General features: G+C 40.0%; 1 protein-coding gene across 1 annotated transcript in view; it reads right to left on the reverse strand.

The window, feature by feature from the left end:
* The window catches only part of PDGFD (platelet derived growth factor D), a 368901-nt gene that overhangs the window by 171847 nt on the left and 179967 nt on the right, over positions 1 to 17087 (reverse strand). The window contains exon 3 of the mRNA XM_040340228.1: positions 14498 to 14678. Coding sequence (XP_040196162.1) covers positions 14498 to 14678 — 181 coding nt within the window. The remainder of the gene's footprint in view (positions 1 to 14497; positions 14679 to 17087) is intronic.

The following is a 17087-nucleotide window of genomic DNA, read 5'->3' on the forward strand; positions in this document are numbered from 1 at the left end:
TGAGTAAACAATTTTCTCTTACTGTAAAGTTGCTTCAGTTTAGACAGTGATCCGACTTTGGAGGCAACTTCTATTGAAATCAATGGGTATAAGTTGCCTACAAGTCGCCTAAAAGTCGGATTGAAGTAGTACAGGAACCTTTTCTGAAGCCGGGGGGACTTCAGAAGTGTACATTAAGACGGCTCTCATTCACATACATTGAATTTCTCATGTCACGCAAAATGGGGCGACACAAGTCGGATCTCGTCGCGGTAGTGTCAACCGGCACTCAGTGTTCAAATGTGTGTGCTGTAATCTGTTTTGTATTGTTTCTTCAGTGTTGTCACATGAAAAGGTATAATAAAATATTTACAACCATGTGAGGGGTGTACTCACTTTTGTGAGATACTGTATATTTTTTTGTTTTTGTGTTTAGATATGTATACTTTAACATTTCACAAAATGCAAAGAAAATGGGTAAAATGATCTGGTAGCAAATAAAGGGGACTGACAACAAGGCAAGAAAGTGCAGTAAAGTATACCCAGTTCATTGATTTATTTTTACCTTTTTTTCTTTTGATTACAGATACATTTTGATTGGCTCTCATGCACTTCTGCATTTTTTAAATCTTGATGGCTCTTTCCATTACCTTATTAAATCTGCTCATAAGTCCGTAAATATTTCACTTAATGTAGCATCTGTTTTATTATTGAGGACAACAGATTTCCAGGAAAAATGCCTGTGAATGTTCTATGTTGAGGCTACTATTTATCTAACTCATTTGCGAAATATATGAAATATGACTTCCAGGTAAAAGCAATCTGATGTTTTCAAGAACAAATATAACTATGAACAGCAGATCTGTTATTGTACCCCTTGGAAAAAGCTGTTTGGATGAATAAGAGTGGTTACTGCTATTCAATGCAGCTGCCTCTTAAAGCGGAACTAAGCCCATCAATTTAACTGTTTCCCAAAACACTTACATTCAAAGCATGTTGTGAATGATAACTGTCACAGTTTCTTGTGCTCTCAATTGAACTGTCAAGTCACCAAATGGCTGGTGTCATAACTAATCACATGTACAACACATTATCTGCAGATAAAGAGACTTAGGCCCCATACACACGGGAGAATTTATCCGCGAATACGGTCCAGCGGACCGTTTCCACGGATAAATCCTCTCAAAGATATCCGCTGATTTCGATGGGATGGAGTGTACACACCATCCCATTGAAATCCGCGCGGAAATCCTCTGGCGATGACGTGTCGCGCCGTCGCCGCGATTATGACGCGGCGACGGGCGCGACGCTGTCATATAAGGAATTCCACGCATGCGTCAAATCATTACGACGCGTGCGGGGAATCCCTTTGGACGGATGGATCCGGTAAGTCTGTACAGACGAGCGGATCCATCCGTTGGAATGGATTCCAGCAGATGGATTCGTTGTGCAGCACAACAAATATTCGATCTGCTGGAATCCATCCCAGAGGAGATTTCTCCGCGGAAAGAGATCCGCTGGCGTGTACACACCATAGAATCTATCCGCAGAAACCCATTTGCTGGGATTTATCTGCGGATGGATTCTATCGTGTGTATGGGGCCTAAGGGGCAGATTCACGTACCTCCGCGCATCTTTCCGCCGGGCGCAGCGTATCTAAGATACACTACGCCGCCATAACCTTTATTTTTTTTGAATCCTCAAAGAATTTGCGCCGTAAGTTACGGCGGCGTAGTGTATCTTTGGCGGCTTAAGGGCGCGGAATTCAAATGGATGTAATGGGGGCGTGTTTTATGTAAATACGTCGTGACCCGACGTAAACAACGTTTTTTTTTAACGGCGCATGCGCCGTCCGTGGGTGTATGCCAGTGCGCATGCTCGAAATTAAACCGGAACAAGCCAATGCTTACGACGGTGACGTCATTTTACGCAAATCCCTATTCGCGAACGAGTTACGCAAACGACGTACAAAATTCAAATTTCGACGCGGGGACGACGGCCAAACTTAACATTGAGTACGCCACCATATAGCAGCTTTAACTATACGCCGGAAAAAGTCGAACGCAAACGGCGTAAAAAAATGCGCCGGCCGGACGTACGTTCGTGGATCGCCGTAACTAGCTAATTTGCATACTTGACGCGGAATTCGACGCAAACGACACCTAACGGCTGGCGGAAAAAAATGCACCTAAGATCCGACGGCGTACTAAGACGTACGCCTGTCGGATCCATCCCAGATGCCGTCGTATCTTTTTCCGCCAGCCGTTAGGTGTCGTTTCCGTCGAATTCCGTGTCGAGTATGCAAATTAGCTAGTTACGGCGATCCACCAACATACGTCCGGCTGGCGCATTTTTTGCGGGAACTTTAAAATTACGCGGCGTATCACTAGATACGCCGGCGTAATTCTTTTGTGGATCTGCCCCTAAGATGGCAACTTATTTAGCTGTAAAGGATAGGAAGGTTCCACTTTAACAAATGCTTAAACAATTTTTTTTTGTTACAAATAGGGATACAGATATTTTAAATGCCACCAATTTTTTTTACTACAATTTTAAACAGTGCCCCATTTATATTATATGTTTATATTGTGCTGTGCAGAACTGTACACAGAAACATTCACATCATCCCCATTGTTCTTGTAGAGTTATTGTGTATCCATTACTGTTGCTTTGTTTTCGTTAGTGTATGTATTAATATCTTGGTGCTGACATCTAGTAGCAATTTAGTGTAATCACAGCTTGTTATTTCTATGTCTGTTAATGGTATAATCCAGTTTCCCTGCATGTTGGAGCTAGATAGTTTACTCCTAGACCTCTCCCTTTTCTTCTTCATGTTCCTCATTTAGCTATCAGCCTTCATAGCAGGCATAAGGCTGGAAAGATTATTGTTCTTCTACACTTCAAATGACCAGTGGACCATGTACAGCACATAAGAAGTAAAACTATGTTGGGTTAAACTGTCAGGGCTTCTTGGAGAGTTGAGCTGTGTATAAGAGTGCTTAATCAGCAGGTATAAAAATTGTCAATATGGCACAATGGGTGCAGCCTAGGTTGAAACAAACTACATTGAAGGAAAGTATAGTATAGACAAAATCCTCAGGACAAATCCTACAGCTTTAGAAACCGCTGAGGAATCCAATCCAGAACACTTAACCCAGTACTTCTGAGGGACTGAAGCGATCTCTAAGTGGCAATCAGACAAAAAGAGCAAAGTATACAGACTAAGTGTAGTGGGTGTGTAAACATTTATTAATCAGCCCCGGAGGAATTGGCTGCCCAATGACCGGGCCATTTTTGCGATTCAGCACTGTGTTGCTTTAACTGACTATTGCATGGTCGTACGAATTTGTACCCAAGCAAAATTGACGTCCTTTTTTTCCCACAAATAGAGCTTTCTTTTGGTGGTATTTGATCACCTCTGTGGTTTTTATTTTTTTCTATGAACAAAAAAATAGCGTAAATTTTGAAAGAAAAGCAATATTTTTTACTTTTTGCTAAAATAAATATCCCCAAAAAATTTATAAAAATAAACAAATGTTTTCCTCAGTTTAGGCCGATATTTATTCTTCCACACATTTTTGGTAAAAAAAATCGCAATAAGCGTATATTGATTGGTTTGCGCAAAAGTTATAGCGTCTACAAAATAGGGGATAGTTTTTTGGCATTTTTATTATAATTTTTTTTTTACTAGTAATGGTGACGATCAGCGATTTTTATCATGACTGCTATATTGCGGCGGATACATCGAACACTTTTGACACTATTTTGGGACCATTGTCATTTATACAGCAATCAGTGCTTTAAAAATGCATTGATTACTGTGTAAATGACACTGGTAGGGAAGGGATTAACCACTAGGGGGCTAGGAAGGGGTCAAGTGTGTCCTAGGGAGTGATTATAACTGTGTGGGGGCTGGGCTACAAGTGACACGACAGTAATTACTGCTCCCGATGACAGATCAGTGTCCTATCACTAGGCAGAACAGGGAAATGCCTTGTTTACATAGGCATCTCCCTGTTCTGCTGCTCTGTGACATGATCGCGGGACACTGGCGGACATCAAGTCCGCGAGTCCCGTGGGCACGGAGCTTGCTCCACACATGCGCCCGCTAGGCGGCAGTTTGAAGCAACATACAGGTACGTTGCTTTGCCTGCCCTTGCCATTCTGCCGACATAAATGTACGTTAGGCAGTTGGCAAGTGGTTAAAGGTAGGCAATTAGCAACTTATATAGAGAAAGACGAACTATGCTTATTATGGTTCTAAAAAAAAAATGATTTCCAGCTGGGGAGGATACCAGGGAAACTGTCACAATGGATACACTGGACATGTTCTGGATTACATCTGCAATAGGTAAGGGAGACAGCAAGGGTGATCCAATCTAAGTGCAGCAAGGTGGAGAAGTGGACATGGCACACAATAATTGGCAACTCACAGTGTGTGGATGATCTCATGCATTACAGTCATTGGTGCATCTGCAGCTGGGAGAAAGAGGCATCCAGGATCCCAAGATGGAGCTGCTGCTGCTGCATCGAGAGGAGTTTGGTAGCTGGGGTAACCATGCAGCCTTAGTACAGGAAGCAGCACATTTTGATCGATGGAGCACAGGTGAGGACAGGAAATAGCTGGCTTAAAAAAGAGGAGTCGTCTTTGAAACATGTTGCCCCCCCAACATCACTTGCTGTTTCACCAATTCCTTTCCTTGCCTTTGCTTTAACGATCCACACATGCTGCTTCCAGTTTCATTGGTGCCCTCCCCAGCTGGAAATCTTTTTTGAGAACCATAAAAAGCATAATTCGTCTTACTTTATGTGAGTTGCTAATTTTCTTCCTACCACCAACGTGTTTTGTATCGTGGAAATAAACCAAAGCAGTCGCGGGAGGTCCACACAAACAAGAACATACCAGATTTATGTACTGTCTCTTGTGTGATTTTTTTAATCCCAGAACCTCAGGACTGAAAGAAAACTATGCATACACATAGCCACATGAACACAAACGGGATACAGTTATTTCTGAGCACATCAAGTTTACTAAAATTTGACACAAAAAGTCGTACCACACACTTTACTACCATAGCTTTCCTACTACTAAACAGGTATCCCGTATTACACTATAAACTGATATGAAATTTAGATGCCCAAAGGTCATTGCCCAAACCTCCCAACATTTTGACATGGGAATAAGGGACACCTACTTGCAAACATATGTAGGCATAGGATACGCCCCCTGTCACACCCCCTTAAAGGAGAATTAACCAAAAATAAAGGTTAATTAAATCCACAAGGGCTTTTTTTTTACCACTACTATTCATTTTTATTGGCTTTTAAAGTTTACAAATGCAGCAATTTAGAATTTGGATGAAAGGTTTAGCACTGGGAAACACTTTTTGAAAAATAAAAAGTGCATTTTATATACATCTATATAGATCAGACCAAAATGAGGGACAAACCAGGAGGAATGAGGGACAGAGGGACAGTCCCTCGAAATCAGGGACAGATGGGGAGCTATGAATGCCAGTAAACCAATTTATGCTTATATATTATCAAAGCTACATCAAATAACTAATTTTTGGATAGAAATTACATACTGAGTTCTCAAACTCAAATAAACAGGCACACGGTAATATGTTGTAACATCACTGTACCATACCCAGGGCAGGACTTAGGGTGGTGGGGGCCCCTGGGCTTGAGTGTTGAAGGGGCCCCCTGGAGCCGAGAATTGGGGGGGATCGAAGTTGTTGAGCGCGGGGGAATTGAAGTTGTTGAGCGGGGGGGGCGCATTAAAGTTGTTGAGCGGGGGGGCACATTAAAGTTGTTGAGCGGGGGGGGGGGGGGTAGTGCCTCTCAGGCCCCGTACACACGGTCAGTTTGGTCCAATGAGAATGAACTGAAGTTGTTCATTTACATCGGACCAAACCGACCCTGTGTATAGGCTATCGGTCTGTTTTCCTTCGGTCCAAAATTTTAAAACATGCTTCAAAACCAAACCGATGGACCGCTGCCCCATTGGACCAAACCGATGGTTAGTACAGAAAAGCATCGGTACAAAACCCGTGCATGCTCAGAATCAATTCGACGCATGCTTGGAAGCATTGAACTTCATTTTATTCAGCACGTCGTGTGTTTGACATCACCGCGTTCTGACCCGATCGGATTTTGGACTGACGGTGTGTACACATATCAGGCCGTACGGCCACTTCAGAGGTGAACCGATAAAAACGGTCCGTCGGACCATTCCCATTGGTTTTGTCCGACCGTGTGTACGGGGCCTCACCTGTGCCAACAGCCGGGGCCACAGACTGTCATTAGCCCGGCTCTCGGCTTTCTTCCCTTCAGCAGCCACAGTCCTCCACACACCGCTCCGGTTCCTCCTGCTTCCGTGCTGCCTCCTCTTGCAGTGCAGGAAAATTAACCCTTTTGCGGGACTGCGGGAAGAAGCTGTCTGTGTGGGAAAGTCCCGCAGAATCCGTGCGTGTTGGGAGGTATGCGCAGGGCTGCCATCAGGAATTTTGGGGCTCCTTACACAGCTTAAGGCATGGGCCCCCTGGAGCAGAGAACCGGGGCGGGGGGGTGCTGCCGCCTGAAATTGAGAAGCGGGAGGGCTGCCGCAAATTGAGAAGCGGTGGGGCCTTTACAAAAAAAAGAAGAAATAAAGAAAAAAAAAATATATATATATATATATATATATATATATATATATATATATATATATATATATATATATATATATATATAAAAAGAGGGGTAGCCATCCAGGGCCCTGGGGACCTCTGGGCCCTTCCTTTAATAAAAATAAAAAATAAACCTCTGGGCCCTTTAATAAAAAAAAAAAAAAAATAAACATTTATAAAAAATACATAAAAAAAGGGAGGTTGCCTCTGGGCCCCTGGGGACCTCTGAGCCCTTTAATAAAAAAATATATATATAAAAAATGTAATTTTTTTATAAACAAAAAAAGGTGTGTTGCCATCCGGGGGCCCTGGAGACCCCTGGGCCCTTTAATAATAATAATAATAATAATAATAATAATAATAATAATCATCATCAAAAAAAAAAATATATATATATATATATATATATATATATATATATAAAAAAATAAATTTTTATAAAAAAAAAAGAAAAAAAGGGGGGGGGGGGGGGGGTTGCCGTCTGGGGCCCTGGGGACCTCCGGACCCCTAAAAATATATATATATATATATATATATATATATATATATATATATATTTAAAAAGGGGGCCCCCTATTGGGCGGAGCCCATGGGCTTGAGCCCAGTCAAGCCCAATGGTAAGTCCGGCCCTGACCATACCTAACAAATGTTTCAGATAAGAAAAAGGGACACCTATCTCTCAAAGTATGTAGCTAAAAGACACATCCCTGTCTTGTTCTTTGTTGCACAGATCATTAAGAATTGAAATGCAAAAAAATTATTAAAGCATTGGTCACAAAAAAGCAAATGCTCCTTTCCATTGTTGTTACTTTATACTGACTTTCCAAAATAACAAATGCAGGATTTTAGAGGCTGGATGAAAGTGTCAGTGTATATAACAGAATGCACAAAAAATCTGGATGGCTGCACTCTGTGAAATTCCAATTTATTGAAAGCAATCATACATACAGGCAAATTAAGGCATATATAAGCATGGGGTGCAAGGAGAGTCGACAAGTTTCATGCAGATTTAGGGCTTACTCATGACATGATCAGTGTAATATAACACTTTTGCTAGTTAACCTCTTGCCGACCATGTAACACATATGTGGGCTTTAACACCCGCATGCAGCACATATGCGTCCATGGTGGCTAATGTTTCTGTGCTGAGAATGCGCTTCCAATATAGTGACCGAACTGTTACAGACAGCTCCTTGTCGGGAGGGGATCATGTGATCACTGTGACAGCCAATCACAGTGATCACGTGACTGGAAAGTCTGTCCAGCATCCTGGCATTAAAGCGAACCTTCACTACATATGAACAGCACAAACCAAAAACACTATTTAATTCATTTTTAATATTCAAAGCAAACTCCCCCATCCATCCATGTCTTTATTAACCATTTGCCATTATACGGCGGCAGGACGGCTCGTTCCTGCAAAACGGTGCAGCTGTACGTCAGCTTCTTTAAGAGCCGCTGCACCTGTATGGGGACCCGTGTGCGTGGCCGGCGGTCACGATATCCGCCGGCCACCCTCAATCGCGGGAAAGAGACAGAATGGGGATCTGTCAATGTAAACAGACAGATAACCATTCTGACAGGGGAGGAGAGATCTGCTGTTCCTAGTGATTAGGAAAAGCGATCTCTCTCTCCTCCATTCAGTCCCATCCCCCCACAGTTAGAAACACCTCCAAGGGAACACATTTAACCCCTTGAATGCCCCCTAGTGTAAACCCCTCCCCTGCCAGTGTCATTTTTACATAATCAGTGCATTTTTATAGAACTGATCGCTGTATAAATGTCAATGGTCCCAAAAAAGTGTCAGAAGTGTCCGATCTGTCCGCCGCAATTTAGCAGTCCCGCAAAAAATCGCAGCTCGCCACCACTACTAGTAAAAAAAATGCCATAAATCTAACCCCTATTTTGTAGACGCTATAACTTTTGTGCAAACCAGCCAATATACACTTATTGCGATTTTTTCACTAAAAACATGTAGAAGAATACCTATTGGCCCAAACTGATGAAGACATTTATTTATTTTTGGATATTTATTACGGCAAAAAGTTAAAAATATATTTTTTCCTTTTTCAAAATTGTCGCTCTTTTTTTGTTTATAGCGCAAAAAATAAAAACCTGCAGAGATGATCAAATACCACCAAAATCTCTATTTGTGGGGGAAAAAAGGACTTCAATTTTGTTTGGGTACAACATCGCAAGACCGCGCAATTGTCAGTTAGAGCGACGCAGTGCCGTATCGCAAAAAATGGCCTGGTCATTAAGGGGGTAAATCTTCCAGTTTGTAAGTTGTTAAATGTGTTGAGAAATTTGAAAAACACCCCCTGGCATTTCTGGCTGTGGCCATCTTGAGTAAGGGCACAAAAATTGTTTGTAGCATTTACTTCCTGGAATCCACCTGTCCTTAGCTCAAGCATGGCCACAGGAGGGTGTGCTTAGCTGATAAAAGCCCTCCTCCTCCTCTCCTCCCCTCCTGAAAATTCCTGGGATGTATGATATAATTTTCCTAGGCAAGAATCCAGGAAGTAAGTGAAGAAATGTAAAAACTAAAGGTTCAAACAAGTAAATTTGATATACTTTCCTATCTAATTACTAACACTAGCAGCATGAGGATTAAAAATAATCAATGTTGATTGGTAAAGTAAAGTTACACTTTAAGACCCAATTAAAGGGCAGCAAGGAGGGTTCAGGAAGGGATTGAATAGTGTTTTTGTTTTTTTTTTTTAAATGGAGGTCTCTATATGAAACCAGAAAAGAGGGACAACTGAGGAGGATAGGCAGATAGAACGATACAGTTCCAAAAAGGGACAGTCCCTTTAAATGAGACTCTGAGTTTTGCCTCTTTGCAACTCCATCATCCATGGGCCTGAGTTTGTAATTCTCCCAAGGACTGTTTGGATCTCCTTACATATATTAGACCTCTACCAGGCAATTAGAAGCTAATAAGTGTAGGCTTGGCTTTTGCACTGATCGTTTTATGTTTTTTGTATTGCCCTTTAAATGAGAAACAGTTAGGAAACTATTGTAAGCTTTTGATAACAAGAAAAGTGGGAAAAAATAAGTAGTTTAGAATCAGCGATAGCAGATATCACAGCTCTACTGAGTCATTTGAAACAAGCATCATGATGTCTTTATCGTTTTAAGGCCCTTGGGGTCTTAACAATAATATCTTCCTTTTTTCAGCAGCACTGTGTGCTTTTGGAGCAAGTGTTCTCAGTGCAAGGCAAAGGAATTGTGCAGAAGAAAATGTTTTGTAGTGTTGGAAAGCTTTAAGGCTCCCTTGGGGGTTAGGTTATGTGTTGAGGGGGACATAGTTTGCAGTTTTCATACTTCAGAAACCTTTTCTTTTTTGCTTTGATTTAGCCCTCTGTTGAAACCTAAACCCTTGGCATCAGTCAAGATGGGACTGCAATTAAATAGCAGCACAGTCAGGCCTCGTACACACGGCCGAGTTTCTCGGCAAAAACCAGCAAGAAGCTTGCTGGGTTTTTTTTTTTGCAGAGGAAACTGGTCGTGTGTACACTTTTCAACGAGGAAACCGACGAGGATCTCGTCGGGCCAAAAAGAGATGTTCTCTATTTCCTTGACGGGAATGTGAAAATTTGGCTTGCCGAGATCCTCGGTGGCTTCACAAGGAACTCGACGAGCAAAACGATGTGTTTCGCCCGTCGAGTTCCTTGTCCGTGTGTACGAGGCCTCATAAAAAATACCTAATGGTCCACAGTTATAAATGTAATCAAGTTTCATAGTGATGTAAAGGCTTATTCAGCAAGGCAGTACAGTGAGTACAATGTTTAAAGTGCAGTAAACCATAGCACTTAGTAGTCACCTCATAACTAATCTGACCACAGCAAAGTAAAAATCTGACTGATGCTATAGGTTACTCATGAAAGATGTTCCTCTGCAATCCTGATCTTCAGCTTGCAGGTAGTCGGGGTTCGTTTCTCTCAAACGCCATTTAGCAAAGTGCTGGAGTTGCACACCATTTCCAATGGGTAACCTAAACGTTATTGTTCAGTGCATGCACAGTTATAAACCCTACACTGATATAATCCTTCCACTAATATGTTTCGTCCCCCTACTCAAACCTAATCATAGAGCCCTGATGCTATAGGTTACTACAGTCTTCACATTGACCTTTTTTGTTTTGTACTGTTGTACTGATAATTTTTTGCGCTTCTGATTAACACAGAGTTTTGGATCACCCAGCAACGCACAAGTATTCTCATAAATATCAGCTCTTTGGGAAAATGCCAGATTGACCATACTATCAACTGTTTATATGGTCCTGTAAATACGATTTATTTAATATGGTTTATTGCTAACAAAAATTCCATTCCTTTATAGGCATTATACACCCAACCGAATCATAGAATGCTACACGACAATGACATTCAAAACATTGCTTATTTTTTCATTACACTGTGAAGTGCAAGGCACAGCAGTCTGCGATATAAATACAATTGTAACCAGCCTCTTATATCAAGATGATTGATAAATTGAGATGATGGCCAGATCTGCAAATCCACACAACCTAATTGAGTCTGCGAAAATACTTCATACTTGTATGCTTTTCAAAAGCTAATTTACCAATAAATAACTGAATCAGAAAATCGACAGCAGAAAATGGAACAATCTCGTATGACAATTTCAAACCCTTAGCATTAAACTCTTATTGATATAATGATGACTTGTGTTTCGTAACAGTTTCCAACCAGAACAATTTATGGGAATAATAAATCCCTTCTATCAATCGTTACTGTATTTTATCTTTGCTTTGTATTATACCTCCACAGAGAGCTCCAGGTAAACAATTCATGCTCTAATAAAATAGGCCATGAGTCCTAAACCAACAATATCTGTACCCCAGGGGCTACTTCCAGGTGTAACTCCATAGTCATAACCATGGTTTTGAAACAGCTCATATGTGTAATGGTCAGGCGTTAACTAAATGTTGGCCACATAATGTATTAAAATATATCTGAGATAAGGTGTGGTGCACATGGATGTACTTGCAAATATTGGCTTTTGTAAAGGGGAACATTAAAAAGCAATAACATAATGGTAAAGATTGATTCAGCACTTGTATGGCCCATTGTATGCTATATCAATCATCATTACAACTATTTTCGGAGCCACAAGCGTCTTGACATAGGGCTTTCAAGGTGGAAAATAATATAATATCTAAAGCTTCTCTAAATGTCCTTAATGTCTAAACCAGCCTTTCTCAACCTTATTACCCAAGAGCAATGTAGTATGCATCCAAAGTCACTGGTTTATAGCAGAGATACTGTATAGTCTAATATAGTAGAACCATTCAGAAAAAAAGTACTATTTTCTAGGTACAATTGCTGTGAACCCAAAATTAGTACCATGCAAGCAGCATTTACAGTACAAAACAAGACAAATGTGCCAAGGAACCGATCAACAGTACATAAATTTATCATTACCGAAAAAAAAGTTCATGCATTAAACTTGGTCCAGCTTGGTCCAAATTAACTATTTAAAGTTCACTAAAACATGGAGTTAGTCTTTAATATTTATTAGACTGGAAAAGGAAGATGTATTTGTATTATTTACATGTTTAAACTAGACCATAATAAATTAAGAACATATGTACAAAACCACTACACATTTCCTTTAACCAATTTTTGTTGTGTTAAATCTGCGATCAATCAATTAATCTTTTAGATTTGTGTGGAGACTTCCAGCATTACATGCGATTGTGATCTCCTGTGTGATCTCCTGTGATAAGAGATCACGTTTAGCTGGTAAGAGGCAGTGTCTACTAAGGTGAAGGTGCTTTCCTATCCTCACGTTTCTGGATGCCGTGGATTTCTTTCACTCAGATTATAAGCTTGAATATTCATTCATCTATTGGACTTTATATGTAAAGTCACACGTCACTGGTTCACTTTGTGTATTCTTTATACATTTATAGAGTCACTCTTTTCATTTAGATCGTTATATCGTATTTTTGACATTATTGCATACATGTGTATGTGTTTATATTCTATGTATAGGTCACCATATTGCATACATGTGTATGTGTTTATATTCTATATATAGGTCACTATATATTTTTTCAATTTTCACTAGCGCAGCTTTCTTTTTATTACTTATCTTGTTTAATGTTGTATAACATTCATAGTTGCCTGCTTGACACCCACTGAATGAGCGCAATATTTTTTCCACCATTATGCTATGAGCACATTGAGTGTAAATCATGCCAGCAACTTTTTTCTACGACTCTCACAATAATCCTCCTAAGTCCTGGTCACTAAATCCTAACGTTGAACAACAGCTTACACCACTCATAAGTGTCAAGGAGATAAATTTCATAGCACTGTAGATTTCTGTATAAATAAGTGATTCTCAGATCTAGTATTGGATGATGCCTACAAAATAAACCTAACATGTCATGAAAGCTTGCATTTGATAGTAAGGTGCATAGAAGTGGGGGAGGAAAAAAACATCCATAAATCACAGAACATGCCACAGAAATCCAGCTGTTCAGTCACTTCCATTGATGGGATGACAACATTGACACGCTACCATTGAAATCAACACTAAACCCCTATGGCTGGATTGCAGCAGTACATATCAAGATGATCATTTCAGGGACATGATCAGCCCCCTCCTTCAACCCCTCAGTCCACTTGTCCACTATTGGCAATAGGGATTATGGGAGGTGTAGTTGTACTGTTGGTTGCACATAATAGCATAGTGTCACCGGAAGAGCCTAGGGACATCAGCACTGTGTTCAAAGTAGGCACAGATATTCAAGTTTATGAAAGAAAAAGGACTTTTAAAGCATTTAATAGACATGTGCACACTGAAATATTTTGTTTCGTCTGAAAAATAAATGTATTTAGTTACTCCCGAAATTCGTTTTTATTTATTTTGTTTTTCGTTGGAAATTGCATGCGTCTGAAAATCCGAACGAATTAAAGTTGAATCTGTCATTGAAGGCTTATGGTGTCTGTCGAATGTTCAAAGAAGATTCGACGGAGCAGCGAAACTGTGCGACGCTGCAATCATACTTTTCCGGTCAAATGTTCCTCCTACAAGCTATAGTACAATTCTAATGTTGTATGACTAGTAATAATTATATTTATTAATTATTATTACTAGTCAACCAACATTAGAATTTTTCTATAGCCTATGGGCCGAGCATTTGACCAGAAATATATTATTGCAGCGTCGTACAGTTTAGCTGCTCCGTCGAATCTTCTTTGAACTATCAACAGACACCATAAGCCTTCCATGACAGATTCAACGTTTGTATGTTTTTTGATGCTTTGTCGAATCTTCGTCGTTCATGTTGAATTGTCAAGTTAGTTCTAGCTATTTTACTGCTCCTCCTCTTTGGTTACAATCAGCCAATAACATTCATCAGCATCGTTATTTTTAATTTACTTCCCCCACCCAATTCCAGCTGCGATCTTTTCTCTCTGTAATGTCGAATCTTTTCTCTCTATAATGTCGAATCTTTTCTCTCTATAGTGTCAAATCTTTTCTCTCTATGTAGAATAATCTTGGACTAATAGAGTTAAGGTTAGGCACATTCGACCAACAAAAATGAAAATAAAGCATTTGTTTATGTCGGATCTTTCGGTTTTTGTATTCTGTGCGCTCCTTTTCGTTTAAATAAATACCTGAAATTCAGACAAAAATGCATTCGGACGAAAACGAATGCACATGTCTAGCATTTAATCATGACAGCTGGACTTCTTTCAAAGGTGCTTAGCAATATTAACGTTATACTACAAAGGATTTAAAACTTTGTTAGACAATAAATATCATGCTCCAAAATGTTTGCTACCTGAGAATTGAAAATAGTAACTTACCACAAGTGAGTAGCAAACTTTGAAGCCAGGCTTAGCCACAAAATGGTCATCTGATTTAAATGTGATTTTTATTCGATTTCTTTTAGATGTCAGTCTCGGGGGAGCCTCTTTATTTCCACACCACCGGCCTCGTATAACAGAGCTTGTTTCCGAAGACTCTTCCACCTCCACAAAGTCATACCTGAAAATCAATCAAAGAGATTAAATATCCAGCAAGCTGCTAAATTACTCTATTATATGTTTAAGGTTTCTCAAATGATACATTGCTTTGAACTTGTAATGATACTAGTTTTTGAGCGTTTAGGAAAGTTTGAATTTCTGCAATGTTTTCAGCTTCCCTATTTGTCCTGGTGATCACTGTCTGAGAGAATCTTACATTTTGAGTCACTGGATCAGAAATAGAGGGGACAACTTGCTGCAAGGACATTTGTTACTGTGACAACTGTAAATGAGATGGTATCACATCTTTAGTAGAAATCTCACCTTACTTCCTATCGTCTCAAGACAGGATTAAAGGAAAGTCTCCCCAGTAGGATAAATACAGCATAAAAGAAAACAAAAAATTATCACAGATTTTAGCCATTTTCTATCCAAAACTAAATATAATAATTTGGCTTTAGATATATCTTGATACTGTTTGGTGTATTTAATAAGGCCACAAGCAAAGTGCGCTAAACCAGTTCTGATATGACTTGTTCCCTGGAATGCTAGTCAATGGAAGCCAGAGAAAGATGGGGTGTGGAGGTAATATGAGATACTGCCAAAGAAAGGCTAATGGTTCTTAAACCAGAACTCCAGGAAAATAAATAAAAAGTAAAAAATGTTAATCCAGCTTAAATGGGTGTGGATGGAGTGGTAGGACTACATTGCTCTGCGCAGTGCTTGTCACAATAGCACTTAAACACAAAGGGAACACAGGGTCCTGAGGGGCGGGACCGAGTGATACAGTGAGCGGCTATGGCCGCTCGCTGTATCACAGGAGCACGCCCGCAAGGACTCATCACCATGCGAGCTCTCTCGCATGAATGTGATGAGTTCTTGTGGGGAGGACCAGAGACAGCCGCCGAGGGACCCCAGAAGACGTGAATCGGGGCCACTCTGTGCAAAACGAACTGCACAGTGGAGGTAAGTATAACAAGTTTGTTATTTTAAAGAAAAAACATTTTTTCCTTTAGTAACCCTTTAAGTTTGTGGGTGCAACTATAACTTTTACATTTTTTTTTTAACTTAAAAGTGTAACTCCACTTTTGTTGAGAAAAAAACATTCCCCTATGTACATTGCAAGGATCATTACAACCTTTTTTGCAGATTCCTACCTTTTGTTAATCTGAAGAAATCACTGTTTGTGCCTCTGTGCCGAGTGGGTCTAATTTATGGTTTCATAATTATCAGTCAGCTGTGGCAGCTGCAGAGCACTAATTAGGAAAGCTGTGGGGTCTGCATCCCTTTTACCTAGGTTCACATTGCAGCGATTTAGCATGTCATATCGCATTCTAAATCAGCGGCTATTGCCGGCAACGGCGCCGTCCGAATTGGTGCGCCGCCGACTTTTGACACTAAAATTATCAACTTTTTGGATGACATCTGAAGCAATATCAGTTAGAGGATGTCCATAGACTACTATATATCGTGATCAGATAATAATTATAAGTCTGAATTGATCTTAACCACTTCAGCCCCAGACCATTTGGCTGCCAAATGACCGGGCCACTTTTTGCGATTCGGCACTGCGTTGCTTTAACTGACAATTTCGCGGTCGTGGGATGTGGTTTCCAAACAAAATTTACGTTCTTTTTTCCCCACAAATAGAGCTTTCTTTTGTTGGTATTTGATCACCTTTGCGGTTTTAATTTTTTTGTGCTATAAACAAAAAAAGAGCGAACATTTTGAAAAAAATAACAATATTTTTTACTTTTTGCTATAATAATTATACCCAAAAAAGTTTTTAAAAATCCATATTCTTCATTAGTTTTGGTCAATATCTATTCTTCATATTTTTTGGTAATAAAAATCGCAATAAGCGTATATTGATTGTTTTTGGCAAAAGTTATAGAGTCTATAAACTATGGGAAACATTTATGACATTTTTATTATTATTATTATTTTTACTAGTAATGGCGGTGATCTGGGATTTTTATCGGGACTACGACATTGTGGCGGACAGATCAAACACTTTTTTGTGCTATAAAAATGCACTGATTACTGTATAAATGTCATTGGCAGGGAAGGGGTTAACACTAGAGGGAGATCAAGGGGTTAACTGTGTTCCCTCGGTGTGTTCTAACTGTAGGGGGAAGGGACTGACTAGAGGAGAAGACAGATCATTGTTCCTAGCTATCTGCTAACTCTGCTTAAAGGGCCGACGTACAGCTATGACGGCTCGTGAGAACTTGCCGACCTGCCGCAGTATAATGACGGCGGCTGGTCGGCAAGCGGTTAGGGAACTTTGTACTTGCATTTTTGCTTTTTTTCTTAGACTTTTTATTAATTTCATACACATCTCTTTGAAGAATTTTGTCCATATTCCAGATACCTCAAAGCGCCATATTAAAATGTCTCTGAAGCACAGAAATAGTAGCGAATAAAACAT

The sequence above is a fragment of the Rana temporaria genome, chromosome 2 (assembly GCF_905171775.1).
Source record: "Rana temporaria chromosome 2, aRanTem1.1, whole genome shotgun sequence".
Classification (NCBI taxonomy): domain Eukaryota; kingdom Metazoa; phylum Chordata; class Amphibia; order Anura; family Ranidae; genus Rana; species Rana temporaria.